General features: G+C 49.5%; 1 protein-coding gene across 1 annotated transcript in view; it reads left to right on the top strand.

Annotated features, from left to right (window-relative positions):
- WDR27 (WD repeat domain 27) overlaps window positions 1–21,330 on the top strand; it is a 153,693-nt gene that overhangs the window by 74,280 nt on the left and 58,083 nt on the right. The window contains 2 exon segments of the mRNA XM_086708337.1: window positions 13–111; window positions 241–384. Of these exon segments, the coding sequence (XP_086564463.1) occupies window positions 13–111; window positions 241–384 (243 nt within the window).

Below are 21,330 nucleotides of genomic sequence, written 5' to 3'. Positions count from 1 at the left end.
TCTGTCTTGCAGGCGTACGTGTATGAAATGGGCTCGAGCACATTTTCTCACAGACTGGCCGGACACACGGACACCGTCGCTGGCGTGGCCTTCAGCCCGTCAGCCCCCCAGGTACGGCCTGCTCGTGTGGGCGGGGCGCGTCTACTCCGGACGCGGCTTCCGGCGTGTTTCCTGTGTTGGCCTGTGTTTGGTGAAACCCTGGAACGCTGAAGGTGACACGGCAGTGTTCGTCACGTGCAGGGAGACAGACGTGGGAACCAGACCTTTGCTGGGGGAGAAAGGGAAGGCGCAGGGCGTGTTCTTCCGCGTGGCGGCCTGTGTCATCCCGTTCGCCTGCTGGGAGCCGAGCTGCGGGGAACGCGGGCGGGCCGAGTCCCAGGGCAGGTGAGAAAACGGTTTTGGAATTTCTCATAAAAAGAATTGGGAGCAGGAGGAGGACCACAGCATTTAAAGAGATCGGCCTAACTAGGAGGAGACATGAAAACAAAATTACATCAGCCTCACGTCAATCACACGGAAAGAGTGTGTGGTCTTGTATTAAATTGTGGAGGGGTTTGTATGTGAAGACTGGTAACGCTTGGTAACGTGAGCGTACGGGGATGTGGATTCAGAGAATCACGTCGGCGTGCGATTTCGTGGGTCCGGCTGGTGTGTGCGTGCGTGCGTGTGTGTGTGTGTGTGTGTGTGTGTGTGAACGAAGGTGGACCGCCCCCGCCCTCCCCGCGGCACACTGCTGCCTTCAGGGGCAACCTAGACTCTCGGGCACGTCTGGCTCCTGGTGACACTGAATGTCGAGGACCGGACGCGCGAGGCCGGTCACGTCACTGACCACAGAGCCCCCACCCCGTGCCGCTGAGGTCCTCGCGCGCCTCGTCCCAGCGGTAACCCTGATGTGGCCGGTGGCCCCCTGCCGCAGGCGCTCCGGTTGGAACGTTTTCTGCTCATGTGGTCATGATTCGCTCACCCCCTACGTAATCAGGCCACGCTGCAGATACCGTCGGTCCTGGCCTTTCTGGTGGGTAATCCGTGCTGTCGTTACCCATTCTGAATCTCTCCGGTGTGTTTTTCGAAGTCGTTGGATTCCTTTCTGAATCCTTTGACGTTGCGCTGGTGAGACGGCCGGGCGGCCGGGAGGGAAGAGAGCAGAAGACAGAAGCAGGGTTAGAGGCGCGTGGGGCGGGGCGGGCTGGCGTCGGCACCTGTCCACGGGGGGATGCCGGCTGCTTTGAGAATTCGGTATTGGCCCGGAAATGCCTTTTGGCATAACTGAGTGAGGAGCTGCTCCGAGTACCTGCAGAGTTTCAGTTGGACGATGTTGCGTGGGGTCGTATCGTCGTGGGGATGGTTCCGGTGCGCAGAAGCGGCAGGTGTGACCTAGGAGAACGGGATTTCAAAATGTTCCCCGCTGTTCGCGTCCTTACCGGTCCGAATACGAGCGCTTTCATTACCTTTGTTAAGTTCGCTACGAAGACACAGTAGCTCATCATTTTAACTCGCCTTCCTTTGGACACTGTGAGGGTTGTGTGTTGTTCCATATGCTGTTAATTAGTTGAGGGTTTTCTTTCATTTCTAAATGGCTTGTTTATATCCTTCATGTCTTGATCTGTGGGCCCAACGTTTTGCTTCCTGACTGATCCAGCTTTTAATTTAAAATTGCCATATTGCCCTCTGTATTTACAGTGTGTTTTGTAGATTCGGTTTTGCTTTTTACTTTGTTGTTTTCTCTTTCAGGTACGGAACCTGGATTTGTTCTAATTATTCTAGGCCAGAAAATTTTTTCTCTTCAAAGATTTATCTTTCTGATGGAATTACAGTAGGATCTTTAACTTATTATTGTCAGATTTAAGTTCCTGCCTGACTGTGCCAATATCTGGGTCATTTCTGAGTCTAGTTCTGTTGGTCGCTGTGTCTCCTGACAGTTGGTTTGCTTACCTTTCTTTCTGATGTGTTGTCATTTTTTAAGGAATTCTGACTGTTGACTGTGGAAGGACGCCTGGATGAACAGGTCTCTTTTTCTGCCAGGCTGTTAGTTTGGTAGCGTTAGGAGCTGAGCAAGTGCCATTCGCTTTAATTATTAAAACAACGATTATAGTGAGGTCAGTAGGATTAATCAGTGTGGATCATCACACAAATAAAAGTACACAGAAAATACTGTTACTTTTAGGAACTTTAAAATACCTGGTATTCTTCCCAAGTCACCTTTTGTCAAACCTTTCAGAAAATTTTATTTCCTAAGCATATGAGGAAGAAATTTAAATCTGCATGTTTCAAATAGGTCACCTAACTTTAAGTTCTGCTGAGGAAAAATAACCTAAGTGTATCTGGGAAGGGGTTATTTTCCTTGGTTTTTAAATTGACTAAAAGTTTGTGATTGTTTTATCAGTTTGGATTCGTAAGTTCAGAAGTAAGATTACGCTACATCCCTGTAAATCCCCATCTGCGAATAACCTGCCCCTGCGGCTGGTGTGAAGTGACCTTTGCTGAGGGAGGTGAGGGGCGAGCCGTGGGGACCCTGCTCCTGGTGAAAGTATTCTATCTCATGAAGAGCGGTTTCCCAACTTTTTTTTTGTGAACAGCATAGTTTTAATGACTTTAATGTAAATCTATTTCTACTGGCCTCTGCACATAAATTTACAATACCTGTATCTCGGTGGACAAAGATGTTACTGGAAAGACACATCGGATACAGTGTCATTTCAGGGCCTTGAGCACAGCTGCTCACGTATGCTGCCACGGTGATGTTTATGGTCACTTCCATCTAAAAGAAGGGAGACGTTACTTGGAAGACGTTACTTTTTATACGCGGCGTTGTTTCAGTGAGTTAAGCGTTGGCTAATCCCGTATGTGTCTGCACATAACTTTAACACTTGTGTCTTTTTTGTTGATTTCATAACTTTAAGATGAACAAAAGGGATTAGTTGAGAGTGAGTCAAAATATGTTCCATAAGGACAATTTTAAGATTTACTAAACGTATTTCTGGACAAGGAAGTATCAAATATGCACCATGGGCCTTCTTGTGTCCTCACTCAAGACACCACAAAGTGGTTGAGAGGTCGCACTGTCTCTGACCTATGCTTTCTCTCTGCATGTTCGGTGGTCTAGAGCCCTCATCTGGGGTGATATCTCTGCTCTCCTCTTCCGTTTTAGTTCCTGTGTTTGCCCTTGTTCAGTTTTCGACTATCCGGTCAGACTCCTGGCGAAGGCTTTGCTCCTCCCCAGATTCTCTATGAATGGTGCCTGTGGCTTCTTTGTGGTCTTGACTTTGATCACGAAGCCAGAAGGAACCTCAAGAGATACACTGGATCCATGCAGGTGCATCATGGCCCCAACAGACTGGAAAAGTGGATGCGAAGTAAATAGCACTTAATCAGGTGGTGGAGCCGAAGGAGACCACAAGCAATCAGGTGTGAGCGAAAGACACCCAATGGAATGACGTCACACGTTTTCTCAGAGACCTGGGAAGACGGTGACCTGTCTGCGGAGGGCTGAGTGCAAGCAAAATCCAACCAAGATGAGGAAGAAATGAGCTGCTGGCAAACGAGGCAGAAGAAGTAGGAAAAGATATTATTACCTGGACCTCAGAGTCACAAACCCCTGTCAAAGGGACTCCCGGCTCCCCTGGAACGGTAACCCCACTGGTGTCTCCAGTGGTTGGAATTCGTATGGAGATGAGGTGTTTCAAGCTCACGGCGTTAATAGTTTTCCATGAACTTAGGAATATATCTGAGAATAATTAATGTTTTAGGTGTTTGTAGTGTTTTAAGGTTTTGATATATTAAAATATCTGATTCCAATTTGAAATATGAATCGATTTAGATTTGTAACTTTTTAGTGAAGAAAAATGAGAAAATTTTTCTCTTTGTCAGCAGCATTTGAACTTTTTATTTATTACTTCTTTATTTTTTAAAGTTCATTTATTTTATTTTGAGAGAGAGAGAGAGAAAGAGCACAAGAGGGGGAGGGGCAGAGAGGGAGGGAGACGGAATCCCAAGCGGGCTCCGTGTGGTCAGCACAGAGCCTGATGCGGGGCTTGATCTCGTGAACCGTGAGATCATGATCTGGGCTGAAATCAAAGAGTTGGATGCTTAACTGACAGCCACCCAGCCCGGTGTCCTGATGATTCTAAACCATGAGGCTGAGCAGGGGTGGGGGGGGGGGGGGTCTCCTCCCACTGCTCCGCCCTTGCGTGCGGCCCGGCTCCAAGGGGAGCTCGTGAGGACCCAGACTCGCTTCTCAATCTGACTGCTTTAGTCGGTGGTTATTGGGAAATGGGTCTCAGCCCCACTCAGGGCTCCTCCCACGGTTCTGGTTCAACCCGGAAAACTCCATAAGGAGACACATTTAGAGAGAACCCGAGGACATCTCCGGTGATGGTTAATTGAATGGCACACACTTGTGCAGCTGTTCCTGCAGGCACAGACATGGGTGGTGGTGTTACCAAATTCAGCTCCCGTACGTTCTGAATTCTCCAAACGGAAACCCAACTGTCCTTTTTAGAAACCGTTTCTCCAATTTGGCTTCTTAGATAGGAATTTATAGAGAGGAAAGATAAGTGAAGAAGGTTTTAGGGTCAGGACCAGATGGTACACCTAAAATAGTGATGTTCACCAACTTGCGTATGTGGGAGGAACCTGCTTATTAGGTTGATCTGATAGTCACAGTGAAAGTGAGTGGTTGGTTATTATTGTCTCTGCTTCCCGTGGGGGAAAGTCCGCTAGGAGACATTGCCCGGGATGTGCACTGCAACACCTTGTGCTAAGTTACGTGCCGCGTCTAGTAAAAGTCGGGGCCGGGCGCTGGACTCCAGGGATCATGCTGTTTCCTTGACTCACGTTTATCTGAGCAGAGGCTCGAGGCTGAGACGCACAGGTTCCTCTCGGCCTCGCGGTCGGTGCGGTGGCTGATGGAGGAGTGCTACCGCCGCCTGCCGTCCTCTCACCGCCAGCTGCTCAGGAACCTCCCTTTTCCCCGCAGACCTGACCCGTTACCAGCACTCAGCCGTGGGAGGGACGGTCTCTTCCATTTTGCTTTCAAGATGCTTTTGCAGATTGACACAAAGAGGTCTAATTTCGATTTAACTTGAGAGAATATTGAATTTCAGGTGAGTTCAATAATCAGAAAGCCTGGTTTTTTTGCGCAGTTTAGAAATGCTCATTTTTCCTGTTGGTTTTGATGTAGAGAAGAATGAGAACCTGGGCGCCGAGTTATTCCTTCCCGTGGCCTTTAAGGAAAGTCTGCAGTGGTAGGAGGTTTGCTGTGACCAACGGAAGTGACAAGTTTAACTTAATTTTTCTCGCAGGACGTGTCCTAGGCCTGCCTGTACCTCACAGGTGACAGTGGAAGGTGGGGTGCCATGTGCTCCCCTCCAGCCCCACTCTGGGCGCACCCCCACGCCCCCATTTAGCTCAGGACATCTTCCAGCTTCTCCTTTGACTTCCTTGCTGGTCTGCGGGTTCTCTGCGCGTGCTTCTCTGTTTCCAGGTATGTGGGGACTTGCCCCCCATCTTTCTTTATTGGTTTCCACTTTAACAACATGTGGTCAGAGAACATACGTGGTGTGGCCTGAAGCCACCGAACTTGGTTTCACGGTCTGTGTCTGCTGTTGGGGGAAGATTGTGCTGCGGACATCCGCCTGGCCAGGGGACTGCCGTGTGTGTTTCACGTCCTGTGTCCTTGCCGACTGTGTCTTCATCAGCTGGTAAGACTGGTGTGCATGCCTCTGTCTAGAACTTCTTACTCCCTCTGATGCCCACAGATGTTGTTTAGGGTGTTTTGAAGCTCCTTTGTTAGGATTATGTTCTCTTGGTGAACGGACCCCTTCACTTTCAGGAAATGGTCTCTTTCTTTACTTGCTTTGAAATACACTTTGGGGTGAAGATAGCCGCTCCAGTTCTCTTTTGATTAGTGTTAGGATAGTATTTTCTCTATTCTTTTTTTCTAACCTGTGTGGGTCCCTTATTTGAAGTGCAATTTTTTCTTTTTTTTTTTTTTTATAATTTATTTTTTAGTTTACATCCACGTTAGTTAGTTAGTTGTTAGTTAGCAACAATGATTTCAGGAGTAGATTCCTTAATGCTCCTCCCCCATTTAGCCCATCCCCCCCCCACAATCCCTCTGGCACCCTCTGTTCTCTATATTTAAGAGCTCTCTTCTGTTTTGTCCCCCTCCCTGTTTTTATATTATTTTTGCTTCCCTTCCCTTATGTTCATCTATTTTGTATCTTAAAGTCATATCTTCATATCTTCACTCATATGAGTGAAGTCATATGATATTTGTCTCTCTCTTACTAATTTCACTTAGCACAATACCCTCCAATTTCATCCATGTAGCTGCAAATGGCAACATTTCATTCTTTTTGATTGCCGAGTAATACTCCACTGTATACAGATACCACATCTTCTTTATCCATTCATCAGCCAATGGACATTTGGGTTCTTTCATACTTTGGCTATTGTCGATAGTGCTGCTATAAACATTGGGGTGCATATGTCCCTTCGAGTCAGCACTCCTGTATCTTTTGGATAAATACCTAGTAGTGCAGTTGCTTGGTCATAGCATAGTTCTATTTTTAATTTTTTGAGGACCCTCCACACTGTTTTCCAGAGTGGCTGTACCAACTTGCATCGCCACCAACAATGCAAAAGAGAACCTCTTTCTCCGCGTCCTCGCCAACATCTGTTGTTGCCTGAATTGTTGTTAGCCATTCTGACAGGTGTGAGGTGGTATCTCATTGTGGGTTTGATTTGTATTTTCCTGATGATGAGTGATGTTGAGTGTTTTTTCATGTGTTGTTTGGCCATCTAGATGTCTTCTTTGGAGAAGTGTCTATTCATGTCTGTTGCCCATTTCTTCACTGGATTATTTGTTTTTTGGGCATTGAGTTCTCTATAGATTTTGGGTACTAACCCTTTATCTGATATGTTGTTTGCAAATATCTTCTCCCATTGCATCGGTTGCCTTTTAGTTTTGTTGATTGTTCCCTTCAGCGTGCAGAAGCTTTTTATCTTGATGAGGTCCCAATAGTTCATGTTTGCTTTTGTTTCCCTTGCCTCCAGACATGTGTTGAGTAAGAAGTTGCTATGGCCAGGAGAAAGAGGTTTTTGCCTGCTTTCTCCTTGAGGATTTTGATGGCTTCCTGTCTTACATTTACGTCTTTCATCCATTTTGAGTTTATTTTTGTGTCTGGTGTAAGAAGATGGTCAGGTTCATTCTTCTGCATGTTGCTGTCCAGTTTTCCCAGCACCACTTGCTGAAGAGACTGTCTTTATTCCATTGGATATTCTTTCCTGCTTTGTCAAAGATTAGTTGCCCATACGTTTGTGGGTCCATTTCTGGGTTCTCTATTCTATTCCATTGATCTGAGTGTCTGTTCTTGGGCCAGTACCATACTGTCTTGATGATTACAACTTTGTAGTATAGCTTGAGGTCTGGGATTGTGATGCCTCCTGCTTTGGTTTTCTTTTTCAAGATTGCTTTGGCTATTTGGGGTCTTTTCTGGTTCCATAGACATTTTAGGATTGCTTGTTCTAGCTCTGCAAAGAATGCCGGTGTTATTTTGATAAGGATTGCTGAGGTGCATTTCTTATAGGTGGTATTTAGATTGTTTTACTCTCTTAACCAATTTGACTCTCTCTGCCTTTTAATCAGTGTTTAGACTAGTCCATTTGATAAGATTATTGATAAGATCATGTTTAAGCCTCTCATCTTGCTTTACCTTTTTTATATTTGCCCATTTGATACTCAGTTCCTTTTCCCTGCCTCCTTTTGGTTCAGTTAGATACTTTTGTACAGCTACTTCTTCACTTTTTCTGGCTTTTGTAACTCCTTGTTTTGTTCATTTGAGATTGCTGTGCCACTTATATACAGTAAAACTGTGGTTTGCGAGCTTAATTCGTTCCAGAAACATGCTTGTGATGCAAAGCAATTGCATATCAAAGCGAATTTCCCCATAAGAAATGATGGAAACTCAGATGATTTGTTCCACAACCCAAAAATATTTGGATAAAAATGATTATACTGTAATATAATACAAAAGAATAAGAAAATACAAAATATAAAGAAAAACGAATTAACCTGCACTTCCCTTTGAAAACCTTTGTGGCTGGTGCGAGGAAGACAAGAGAGAGGAGGGTTACTGTGTAGGACGACTCTCACTATCACTCACGGAATCACTGCCGTCTGTTGGCTCAACGGAATCTTTTTCTTTTCCCACAACTTTAACAAGGAACCTACCGGGTGACGTTTGCTTTTGCCTCCTTTTGAGGATTTCGCAGAAATGTGACATTGCATCGTCGTTAAACAGATCCATCACTCTCACTGCTACAGCCGTATTCGGGTGGTGCTTTTCTACAATATTTTGCACCGTTTCCCACATTTTACACATCTCCCTAACCTCATTTGAAGTGAGGGACTCCCCCGCCCTTTCCTCCTCCTCCTCTGCAGACGAGACGCAGACGTAGACGTCTTGTAAACTCTTGCAATTTCGGCCGCTCGCGTACCTCGTTCGTACTTCTCGGTGATTTCCGTCTCAACTTCCACAGTAAGCATCTCCTTCCTACCGCCTTTCTTTTCCACGTTTTTCTGCACGGGGGCCACTGTATACACTCACACGGATGTTGACTCAGTACAGTATGAATAAACTCTTGTCATCTACGGTATTTAACGTAAGCGGCAGTAAGGCAGCAGAGGAAAGGGTCTGTGTCTGCGGGAAGCCTGACGCAGAATGAGGCAAAGTGCTCCTAAGCTCACTCTTGTCCGGAAAAGCAAAGGACTCTTCACAGGTGCCTCGAAGTGACAAAAAACACACTAGTGCCAGTTGCGGGCGCCTTCCCACGTTCCGAAAAATCACCGATTTCTGCCAGACCCGGTGGCCTGAGACCGAGCATCCGGGTGTGGGGGACGATCACCCACTGTCCCACAGCGAGAGAAGAGACAGAAGCACCATCAGCTCAGCTGTGATCATGTGATGTTTGGCGTCAGGTACGACTCATATTGCAAGACATCGCTCGTTTATCAGGTTAGATTTATCAGGAACGTTTGCTTGTCTTGTGGAACGCTCGCGGAAGTGTCACTCGCAAGCTGAGGTTTTAGCACGTATCTTTCATTGGGACCGTGGGCCTCCACTGTCACCTGCTGCCACCGCAGTGTGGGAACCTTATGACAGACAGTAAGCGTCTGTTTCTCCCGTCTAGGTCTTCATGCTATCCGTGTGGCACATTTTACTTTCCAACATCATAGACTCCACGTGTTACTATTAATTTTGTTTCCGCAGTTAGTTATCTCCTGAAGAGATTTAAATGATAACGATGAATCCTGTATATTTGACACGTGATTCCACAGGAAACGTTTTGAGCCTTGATTTTATCTGTAAAATTAGGTGGTTGAATTTTACGATCTCTGTGATTGTCAAATCGCTGTCTTCTCCACTGAGAGGATCGGGACGATGTGGGATCTGTGTGCGCGTGTGGTAGTTTTTGGATCTTGGTAGACATGGTCTTTATTTTGTGTTGTATAAAGCGTGCGTTTGTGGAACATGCGCACAGATGTGACACAGTACAGCGTGAAGCAGACTTCGTGACCCTGTGTGCACCGGACGGGTGCCGGAGGGCCCAGGGTGCGCTGGCCAAGGCCGTGTGCGCAGCCAGGGTCCAGCCCGCCTTTTTCTGGATTCAAACCGGGTGTCAAGTCCAGTTTTCCTTTTGTCTCTGGAGCCAGCGCGCTTTGCCGCCAGGTTGCGCGCCAGCCTCCGTGCAGATGGCTGGAGTGGATTTTACTTAGAATTTTCTTTCTTGGCCACGCACCCAAGTCTAATTTCTACCAGGAGCCAAAAAAAAAAAAAAAGGTTTGAGTTCAGTGTAAGCATTTACTTGTACTTGACAGGTATTTACTCTGTGACAGTCAGCATTCCACGTGCTTTATTTAATCACATCCTTAGGAAGCGGACACTTAATCATTCATGGAGCAGGCGGGTAAGGAAACTGCAGCACAGAGAAGCTGGCCTGTGTGAGCTCAGTGGTGAGCGGTAGGATTTGGGCTCCAACAAACGGACTTTAGCTCCTCGGTGCGCCCGGCACGGCGCCCCCACGGCACTGTGTGAGCACAGGCACGGGAGCCACGGTGCCACCAAGGGAGGGCCGGGAAGGGGCCCCGGAGGGAGGCGGGACCAGAGTGCGTGGGACCTTCGTGGGCAGAAGTGAGAGCGGAGCCTATGTCCTCCTCTGCAGGGAGGCCCCGGGCACGAGGAATGTTTTTCACTCTGGATTTGTGCACCAGAAGTGACTTCTAAATCAAGATTTCAAAACAGTTGCTTATTTTTATTCTATGGAAGGCAATATGTATTCTATTTTTATTAATGTGGGAATAACACTTTTTTTTTTTAGCCATTGAGTGCTTTCAAATTTGTTTTCATATACAACGTTCTAGTTCTGAAACATATATCATTCTCAGATGTTTCCTGACCATCTCATCAAGCCCACATCCTGAAAGCTAATTTCATTCTGAAGAACCTAACAGTCCAAGTACCTTCCTTTCAGAAAACGTTCTGCAGATTCTAGCAAAGTCAACAGCCAAGCCATAAATTTAAATGTAACACAGCCTAGAGGAATAGGAAGCCTGCTTTTGTCACATTGCTTATTTTCATATTCAAGTAATTTTCTAGAAAAGCCAAAATATTGTACCAGAAACCGATCCTTCGCGGCAATGCAGGCTTAACCTATGGGAGGAATAAATCAAGAAGAGGAAGCACAAATGTATATAAGGCGTTGGTTTCAAGTTCTGGCTGCTCCCCGGAGTTGTTGGGGGGAAGGGAAGGAGGCGGAGCCACGAGGCGGTCGGCCTGTCGGGGCTCCCCCGGCACAGGGAGGGCGCCTTGGAGTCCGCGTGCTTCACAAATGATGGGCAGAGCGCACCATCCGTGGCAGCATTGACTCCAGGACTCGAGTCGAGGGAGGGCGACTTCCCTCTCGCCAGCGGTGGTCCGGAGGAACAGCCTGCGCGGCTGTGGATTTATGGCTCACATGCTCTGGACGAATACTGCATCCATTTCCACTTGTGCTGGGAAATTGTGGTAAGCAAAATGAGTTTACCTAAAGGTCTAGTAAGTGCTTCTGGAAATCAAGACGTTTTGGCCCCGTCCTAGACCTTCTGTTTCCGCAGATGCGTGGAAGATGCTAGAAGCGTGAACTTCCACAAGATCATCTGAGGTTCGGAGTTTGGGGACGGGCGGGCCTCAGGTCACGCCGGGAGAGATTCTGCATTAAGTTACTGGGAGCTGGTGTCCTGGCCACCCTTCTGAGACCGCTCAGCCTGCAGACATTCGTCTCCTGGGTTGTAGCCTCTGGCTTCCACCCATTTTGCCCAGAAGACCCACGTGTGTCATTCAGTAGCAAGGATTCGGCTGGGACCCAAGGCTTATTTCTGAGTACAGCGGTGCACCTGCCTGCCTCCTGCCCAGCCAGGGACAGACAGCACCCGCGTCCCAGGGTGAACAGCAGTGAGAAAATTCCAAGTTCAGATGTGCTCAAAAATCGCTAGTTACCCTGCCTTAAATGCGGGACTCTTCAGTTGAGTCCTACTCATTTATAGGAGATGGTAAAGTCAAGAGGAAAATTGAATTTAGAGCACTTTCTTTTTTTTATTTTTTTTTATATTTAAAAAAAATTTTTTTTTTCAACGTTTATTTATTTTTGGGACAGAGAGAGACAGAGCATGAACGGGGGAGGGGCAGAGAGAGAGGGAGACACAGAATCGGAAACAGGCTCCAGGCTCTGAGCCATCAGCCCAGAGCCCGACGCGGGGCTCGAACTCCCGGACCGTGAGATCGTGACCTGGCTGAAGTCGGACGCTCAACCGACTGCGCCACCCAGGCGCCCCAATTTAGAGCACTTTCTAATGAAATGAAGGTCACACTTGCTTGAACCCAGAATGTCTCCAATTATGTGGGGAATATGATGACGTGATTTACACAACACCCTCTTACTTTTTACAAATTGTAAGAATATCTTGAAGTGAACAGGGTCTTACAGACATCAGGGCTCCTGGGAACAGTGAAAGAGGCATCTGTCAGATTTTACACGGTCAGTGCATATTCAAGTCTAAAATATCGTGCAGTATAGAACATGGCAATGAAAACAGTCTCCGTTTTATTACTAATCCTCATCCTGACCATTTTTTTTTAAGTATGTGAAGGGGAAGGCAAGATAGAGAAAGCAATTTTCTATACTTCGGTATTTTTTTATAAATAATTTTTTGTTGGGTGCCTGGGGGGCTCAGTCAGTTGAGCATCCGGCTTCAGCTCAGGTTATGATCTCAGGTTCGTGAGTTCGAGCCCCGTGTCTGGCTCTGTGCTGACAGCTGGAAGCCTGGAGCCTGCTTCAGATTCTGTGTCTCCCTCTCTCTGCCCCTCCCCCGCTTGTATTCTGTCTCTCTCAAAAATAAATAAGTATTTAAAAAAATGAAAAAAATAATTTATTCTCAAGTTAGCTAACATACGGTGTATACAGTGTAGTCTTGGCTTCGGGAGTAGATTCCCATGATTCATCACTTACATGCAACACCCAGTGCTCATCCTAACAAGTGCCTTCCTCAATGTCCATCACCCATTTCCGTGCCACCCAACCCCTGCTCCCTTATCGACCCTCAGATTGTTCCCTTTATTTAAGAGTCTCTTATGGTTTGCCTCCTTCTTTGTTTGTAACTATTTTGTCCCCTTCCCATCCCCCATGGTCTTCTGTTAAGTTTCTCAAATTCCACGTATGAGTGAAAACATATGATATCTGTCTTTCTCTGACTGACTGATTTCACTCAGCCTAATACCCTCCAGTTCCATCCATGCTGCTGCAAATGGCCAGATTGCATTCTTTCTCATTGCCAAGTAGTATTCCATTGTATATATAAACCACATCTTCTTTATCCATTCATCCATCGATGGACATTTGGGCTCTTTCCATGCTTAGGCTATTGTTGAAAGTGCTGCTATAAACATTGGGGTGCATGTTCCCCTTTGAGACAGCACACCTGTATCGCTTGGGTGAATTCCTAGTAGCACTGTTGCTGGGTCGTAGGGTAGATCTATTTTTAATTTTTGAGAAACCTCCACACTGTTTCCCAGAGCGGCTGCACCAGTGTGCATTCCCACCAGCAGTGCAAGAGGGTTCCCGTTTCTCCACATCCTCGCCAGCAGCTATAGCCCCCTGATTTGTTCACTTCAGCCACTCTGACCGGTGCGAGGTGGTATCTCAGTGTGGCTTTGAGTTGTATTTCCCTGATGAGGAGTGGCGTTGAGCATCTTTTCATGTGTCGGTTGGTCACCTGGATGTCTTCTTTGGGAGACATTACTTTCATATTTTTAATCAAAACTAAAATATTTTTTGAATAAGAATTAAAAAGGAAAGATTGAAGGTGAACGCAGTCAGTGTTGACGGTTTATCTACAATTGTGTTAAATAAGCATGTGCTCTGAGTCATGTTGGACGGCTGACTCTGTTCCTCCCACAGAGGTACTGTGGTCACACTCACTGAGATCCAGACTGCGGGTCTGTGAGTGTGGACAGGTGCACGCTTGTGTGACCCACGCTGCCTGCAGATGCAGGACTTCCCTTCACTGGGACCTTCCACATGCCTTTCCCAGTCAGTCCCCGCGTCCACACCTGTGAGCAAAGAGCGTCCCGGGGTCAGTCGTTTCCAGAACTCCATGGCCACGGGACCTTTGTCTGTGCCATTACGTGTTGCAGCAGCCACTCCTTTATGTGATGGAGAGCTTTTCTGTTGTGTCAGCCAAGGAGCCTCTGGTGTATCAGTTTGGCGATCGTGAATAAAGCCACTTCTGGAAAGGTCTGGTGGTGATGCGTTCCTGGTTCTCCTGAGCAAGCAGATGGGGGCAGGGCTGCTGGACCAGTGGGGGGATGGAGGGTGGGAGTGGGGCGGCCACGTGCTCAGCCTCAGTACCCGCTCGTGAGCTTTCCAGAGTGGGCGCCGTTCACATTCTTGCCTACTCTGCGGCAGCCTTGTTTTGTGAGTCTATTTAATTTTAGCTATTGTGGTATTTTTTTTAATTAAAATTTTTTGAAACGTTTATTTTCAAGAGACAGAGCACAAGCAGGTGACGGGCAGAGAGAGAGAGAGAGAGAGAGAGAGAGAGAGAGGGAGAGGGAGACACAGAATCTGAGGCAGGCTCCAGGCTCCAAGCTGTCAGCACAGAGCCTGACGCGAGGCTCGAAGTCACGAGCCGTGAGATCATGACCTGAGCCGAAGTCGGATGCTTAACCGACTGAGCCACCCAGGCGCCCCTATTGTGGCATTTTTATTGTGGTTTTAATTTGTATTTTTTTAATAATGAGTGATATTGAACACTACATCATGTGATTATGCCCTTATTTTTAATTGTTTGTTATTACTATTAACAAGTTGTAGAACTTTAAAAACAATGTATTCCAGATACTATCATAGATCAGGTGTACGTGTTGCAAATATTTCCCCAAGTCTGTGGCATGTCTATTTGTGTTATAATATCCTTTAATGACATAAATGCTGAATTTTTACGAAGTGTAACTTTTATTTTGTGGTTGGTGCTTTCTGGCCTGTCTGAAAAATCTTGCCAACTCAAAGCCCGCAGTGATTTTCTGTGTGTTTTCTTCCGGGAAGTTTTTGTTTGTGTTTAGACCTCTGGCCCATTGTGTTTGCTCCCGTTTGTCCCCTAACGGTAGGCGGACCGTCGAACAACGCGGGGTGGGCTGTGCGGCTCCACCTGGACGCGGTCCCCCGGAGCTAGAGCACAGCCCCGTGCTCCTGCTGCCTCTTGGCCAGCTGACCTCACTGTGAATACTTAATATGCAACACGCGTGGCACACAGAATGTGTGTTAACTGACTAGCGGTCAGGCTTCTGGTCCGTGGCGGGCTATTAGCGGTTATGTTTTCGAGGAGCCAAAATTACGCGTGGACTTTCGACCAGCAGGGGCCGGCGCCCCGAACCCCCACGCCGTTCACGGGTCCGCTGTATCAGCAAAAACGTACTGTGCTGAAACACCATACGTCTGTTCTCACGGTTTCTGTGGGTCAGGAGTCTGGGTGTGGCTCACTGGGTTCTCAGCTCAGGGTCTCCCGGCCATGACCGAGGTGTTGCCCAGGGCCCTTGTTCAGCCAAGGGTCTCCTGGGACGGATCTCCTTCCATGCTCGTCGCGTCGTTGGCAGGTTGGGTCCATGTGGTTGTAGGACCAAGAGCCTCAGCTTCTTGCTGGCTACAGACCGGAAGTGGCCATCGGCTGTTAACGGGCCCCTGTTGGCGACCCTTCCTCACGGCTCCCCCCACGACGGTGCCGCAGTCTCGGGTGTAACTGTGCACAGGCTCCGTGCACAGGGCCCCCCACCCTCGGGGAGGGGTCACGCGGGGCAAGAACACCACGTGTCTGGCCTGCACAGCCACCGTGCATTGACGTAGTTTGGGGCACGGAGAAAAGTCTAGTCAAGGTTCTTTTTTTCCCGTGAATATCTGTTTGCTCCAGTAATACGTGCTAAAAATACTTTTTGCACTGAATTTCATTAGTGCCTTCGTTGAAAATCCGCTGACTCTCAGAGTGTGGGTGAAGTCTCCTGTTGAATACTTAATCTTTTACAACTTGAAGAGATGGTTTAGCTTCATTAACTGGGTTTATTCTCCCGAAGGTATGCGTGTCACTGTAATCGTCTGGTGAAGAACCTTATTCTCTCTCCAAGCACCACCCCCGAAGTGTTTTACAGTCTTCCTGTGATCCCATTGTGAAATTGAAGGCTCATTGATTTGTTCTGGAAAATCACCCTGTCTAATCACCGGATTATATTGGAATCAACCTCACGCATCTAGTATGGTCACAGTTTTCTTCTTCTACGTCACAGTTTATATTTTTTCCTCTAGGTTTCTAGGTTTTAGGAAAATGTAAGTGATAATTGTTTTCCTCCTCCCCACTGCCCAGTGGATTTGGTCCAAACGCCTCAGCTCGGCCAGTCAGGTCCATCCGGCTTCGCCGAGCCTGCTCCCACCCCGCCATCCAGGCCTGTGCCCCGGGGCTCCGTGCCCAGCCCGGTGGGGTCCCCGCTCTTCTGTGGACACCATCTCCGGAATGCGTTCTCACCGCCGCTGTCGGCCTTCGGACCCCGTTCAAATGCCGTCCTCTGTGACTTTCCGTGAAGTCGAGCCGGCGTCTGACCCTCAGGTGTGAACCGCCAGCTACAGACCTGTGTGCAGCGTGCAGGGCACTGTGCCCTCAGCCTTCCGGTTCAGATGTCGGCTTCTCCACTAGAATTTGAGTCCCTCAGGGAGGGTGGCGTTGTCTTCAGTCTGATCGCCGGAACAGAACAGACGGGTGCTCGCTGAATTCGGGTAAAGTAAGTCCATCTGTTTTCTGGTGTCTCATGGCAGCACAGTTATTTCTAACATCTTTACTCATTTCCATGTTGCCTAGAAATTACAGTATTGTTCATCTGAGGGCATTTATCTCACGGATGCAAAAACGCACATCACACAGAACTCTAGAAAATTAACCTCTGAAAGCAGTCTGCTTTGCAACCCTTCAAAATAGTAAATCATTAGAAACACAGAGTGTTTTATGTTTAAAACTTAGGCTATAATACAACCTGGGAGGGTTTCATCATGTACCCACTTGGGAAGTATGACTGACCCAGCAGAGGCTGGCCGTGTGGCCACCACCGTGGCGGAAACAGGGACCGGTGACAAAGGAGCTGTGCACGAACGGCATTCATTTTGCGGCTCCAAGAACTTGAGATGTGGGATCCTCTGACATTGACGTTTTCCAAGGATCCACGCTGCTCCGATACTTCCCGTTGGTTGTACCCCCGCTGCATCCCACACTGTTTTCGTGTTTAAAATGGCACGTTCCCAGTAACGATTTGAACCAAGATGCTTGAGTCGCAAGTAGGGCCGTTAAGGAAAGCACGTTGCCGGCAGGTTACGCCTCTTTTTCGCATTTCCTTGGTCAGAGGAATTGCTGGTGTTCGCGGCACACCTCTTATCCTCGCACAGACCGTCAGGTTTCCTTGAGCCGCACACGTCCACGTCCGTCTGCCCGTCTGTCCTGCCGAGCCGCGAAGCTCTTCCAGACCTTGGGGTTGAAGCCGTAAGCCTCAGATGCGTGGACTTCGCTGTCCAGCTTCCGTGGTCACCTCAAGCGGGAAGAGCGTTCCTCTCGGCGACGGCTTCCCTCCTCAGATAATCACGGCCCGTTTGTTCCTCTCTTTGTTGATGTTCAGTCTGAGCTGAACTAGAACGGCAGCATCTTGGAAGGGACACGAGGGGCTGGTTTTTCTGTTCCTGGACCCGAAGTGTGGCGTGGCTCGTGGCACTTTTCCTGCTGCGTGTCCCCTAACCCGCCCCTGTGCTTGCGACCCAGGCACCCCTCCCAGCTCTGTCCCACGTGGCTTCCGGGTTTGCCGGAAGACGAGATGCCAGGACCGTGTGCCTCCGGGGCCCACAGGCTGCCACACCGGCCGTGGGGAGCCGTGATGCCAGTGCAGGTGCTGAGGCTCCAGTTGTGGCCGTGGCTACGGAGAGCTCAGTATGGACAGAGGCTCGGATCACTCAGTGTCTCAGGAGCCTGACTGCCTTCGGTTCAAGCGGGCAAACCATTCACCAGGAGGGGCGCCAGTTACCTGCCATCAAAGATATTTGTGTGTTGAATATCGACGATTCTTTACCACAAGTGGGAGCACAGTAGAGTCTACAGAACTTAAAATTCTACTCAAGTAGAACAACAGGGGAACTTGAGGCGCTCTGCGATAATCTCCGCCTGCCAGTTGTTTTAAAACGTGCTCAGATGACGCGGGTGTGCTTCCTTGGAGTTTCCAGGATGAGCACGTCAGACACAGAAGGGGGCCGTGTGCACGCTCAGTGATGGTTAGTCACGCGCGTTCATTCGGCAGTGTCTTTGCACAGACGCACATCCGCGTGGAGGAGCTGGCGGGCTGTTGGCATTGAATCTGTTAAATGGTGAAGCTCTAAAGAGTCCATGGTGCTTTAAGTTTAAATCCATTTTCACATTCAGAAAACGAAATAAACACAGGATAAATTATAGAAAATTAAAGCAGAATCACAAAGTAATTTCATTAAAACATAAGAATTGGAGACATCTGGACAAGCTATGCAGAGTGGTCCCCAACTCTCCTTTCTCCCAACACCTGAGCACAGAGTCACAGAGTTGTTACTGGGGCTGCGGTGAGTATTCAGACCAGCAAGGCTGTCTGTCCCCAGGACTCAGACACAGTTAGATCTCGTCAGAGGGGGTCTTCTAGTCAGCTCTTGTCCATATGCCTTAGTATCACTGTTAAGGAAAGAGCCATGAAATGAAAAATAAAGTCCCTCCTCCCAATGGAAGGAAAGAAAGAAAAGGAAGGAAGTAGGGAGGGAGGAAGGAAGGAAGGAAGGAAGGGAGAGAGGGAAGGAAGGAGGGAGGGGGGAGGGAGGAAGGAGGGAGAAAGGGAAGGAAGGAGGGAGGGAGGAAGGAAGGAGGGAGGGAAGGAAGGTGGGAGGGAAGGAAGGTGGGAGGGAAGGAGGGAGGGAGGGAAGGAGGGAGGGAAGGAAGGTAGGGAAGGAAGGAAGGAAGAAAAAGGAAGGAAAGAAATGCAGCCACTGCAGTGAACCCAGACACCCAACTTTAGACTACTTTTCCTAAAACCGGGATGGGAAAAGTGAACAAAAGCGGGGCCTCTGCATTTAGATGTCACTTCAACCAGGGGACACTTCTGGCCCCTGTTCACGTGTTACCAGAGGGAATCACATTTGCCAGGTGCATTCTTCTCTGGCCACTCGGACGCTGACTGGAGCCTGTGTCCACAGGTCGCTAGGGGTGGTTCGCGCCACGGTGGGAGGGGGGTGTCGAGGACACGTCCTCCGTGGCACGCACCCCGTCACGCTCTGCGTGCTTCTGTGGCCCTGTGGGGCTTCCACTGGCTGCTGTGCTCTTGCCAACCCACCGTTTGGGTTGAGGCAACCCCAGAGCAGAGAGATGTGCAGGCCTGGAGCAGCTACCCCGCAGAGGCAGTGGGTCCACACGAAGGCGGGACTGTTGCCGGAAACGTCACTCGCGGTTGCGGCCAGATGCTCGTCTGCAAGCGGTCGTTCACGTTCAAGAGTCTCTCTTCAATTTCTTCTCGAGGATTGCTCTGAAATTAACTCCCGGTGCACAGGCTGGACTTGTGAACGAGGCGGCTGTAAGCTGAAGCTCGGACTGGGCTCACCGTCCTGTGACGGGTCCCCCGTGGGACCCGCCTGAGGTCAGTGCACCGAGGTCATCAGGCCGCCTCAGTCCTGGGCGCCATTTTGGATCATGGTGCACTGGAGGTGCTTTCTTGCAGTTTTTAAGCAGTCACCACGACAACAGTGTTTATTCCTGACCAAAACACAGGCTTCTGCTCGCCTCTGGAGCTCAGGTCTCCACTGAGGTGACAGGTTGAGTTTGCAAAACTGCCTCGTAGGCTGGAAATGGTGCTCGGATTACACCTGGAAAGGTGGTCCTTGTGCCTCGGGTGTGCCACGTGACTCCATGGTGCTGTGTGTGCCTACGGTTCACCTCAGGCTAGAACCAAGCTTGGTTCACCTCAGGCTAGAGCCAAGCCACAGCCAGCGACAGGCCACAAGCCTTGATGTTCTAAATAACATCTAAGTACCGATTTTAGCCTGACAGTTGTACGTTACAAACGGCTACTTCAGCCACTTCTGCAATAGATGAACAATTCTGTGTATTTTTTGAAAGTTTATTTTGAGTGAGAGAGTGCGAGAGCGAGCGAGAGCACGTTCATGAGCGAGAAAGGGGCTCATGAGAGAGCCCCTTTGAGAGAGAGGGAGGGAGCGAATCCCAAGCAGGATCCACGCTGTCAGGGCAGAGCCTGATGCAGAGGGCTCGCTCTCGAGGACCATGAGATCGTGAGCTGAGCCGAAATCCCGAGGTGGACACTTAGGCCACTGAGCCACCCAGGTGCCCCTGTCCTGTGTATTTTAAATTCCAATAACTGGTTGGTAGTTGCACGGAAAGTAGCAGTTAACACAAATAGAGTGATGAGCGTTTTCTTTACTGCCTGTCAAACCGAACGACTCTTCTCCCCCGGCTGCCTAGAGGTTGGCCACACGATCTGTCTGCTGTGTACCCTGGGCTAACCCTTAGGGCGTCAGCACTGATGGAAAGCTGTGCTGCCTCACACGGAAAAGACCCTGACCTCGCGTCACAAGAGTCTGTTCGGCATTCGTGGTCTTACGTCACCTTCCAGTTTGGATGGGACACTGTGCACGTGCCGATTCAGGGTGAAGAATTCAGAAATTTTAGGGAAACACTCAGTGCCAACTCCGACCGCGTTGGAGCTCGAGAGAAACAGCTGTCGACAGTCACTCAGGGCTACTCATCTGCTCCCCTTGACCTGGAAGAAACAGCCCAGAACTGGGGCGTCACCCCACCCGTCCCGGGACAGACCAAAGGGACGCCCCGAAGTCTCTGCGGTGAAGACCATGCGGGGTGCGGGGCGAGCGAGGTGGGGGTTTTCCCACGAGATTTCTTTCCGAATATTGTCCTCGGGTCCAGGCCGCTCGTGCCCCCTGGACCCACAGAAGCTCTGCTCCAGGGCTCACGCGGGGGCACAAGGGCAGAGCCCTAACCCACATGTGCAAGTTGCACGGTGCTGTGTGTGTGGGGGGGGGGGAGGGGGAGCTGTGGCCCAGAGAAGGGGCAGCAGCAGGTGCAAGCGGGGGAGGGGCGGCACTGCCCGCCCCTGCCCCTGCAGGTGTCTGTCGCCGAAGCTGAAGCTGGGTGGCTGGCCCTGCCTCCCAGTAAGGGCTCCTGGATGGCGAGGAGGAAGTGGCCTGGGAGAGCTGTCTTGTCGGCTCCCGCCAGGTGGGTGACACCGCAGCGCTGTCGCTGGTCCCTCCGGGGATGGGGCCGTGGACACCGCTGGCAGGGGTCCAGAGTGCCGCCCACGTGAGCCTCGCCCCGCCCCAGGTGTCCACCCAGCACGGGAGGCCGGGTTGTAGGCCAGGCTGCCAGGAACAAATGGCAGGTATTTGTTGAGAAGAGAGCGCTTTAAGCTGGGCTGATGGAGGGCGCTGGCTGCCGTCCCAGTCCCTCTGCAGAGGGAGGTGGGTCCTTTCCTCACCTTACCCTAGACGTGTGTCGCCTGTGACTGTCGGGAATGCGTGCACGCACCACAGACCCTCCCCGTTAGGGTCACCCTCCACGGGAGCCTTGTTGCGGTCCCCGAACCACGTGCACGGACACGTCTCCCAGAGCCCGCCCTCAGTGTTGGATGTGCTGGGTTGGGACAAATGTGCTGTGACGTGTGCCACCATTACAGGATCAGA

This window comes from Puma concolor, chromosome B2 (genome assembly GCF_028749965.1).
Source record: "Puma concolor isolate L17-30 chromosome B2, mPumCon1.1.hap2, whole genome shotgun sequence".
Classification (NCBI taxonomy): domain Eukaryota; kingdom Metazoa; phylum Chordata; class Mammalia; order Carnivora; family Felidae; genus Puma; species Puma concolor.
Note: the sequence above shows the minus strand (reverse complement) of the source record. Positions and strands in the feature narration are given on the sequence as shown.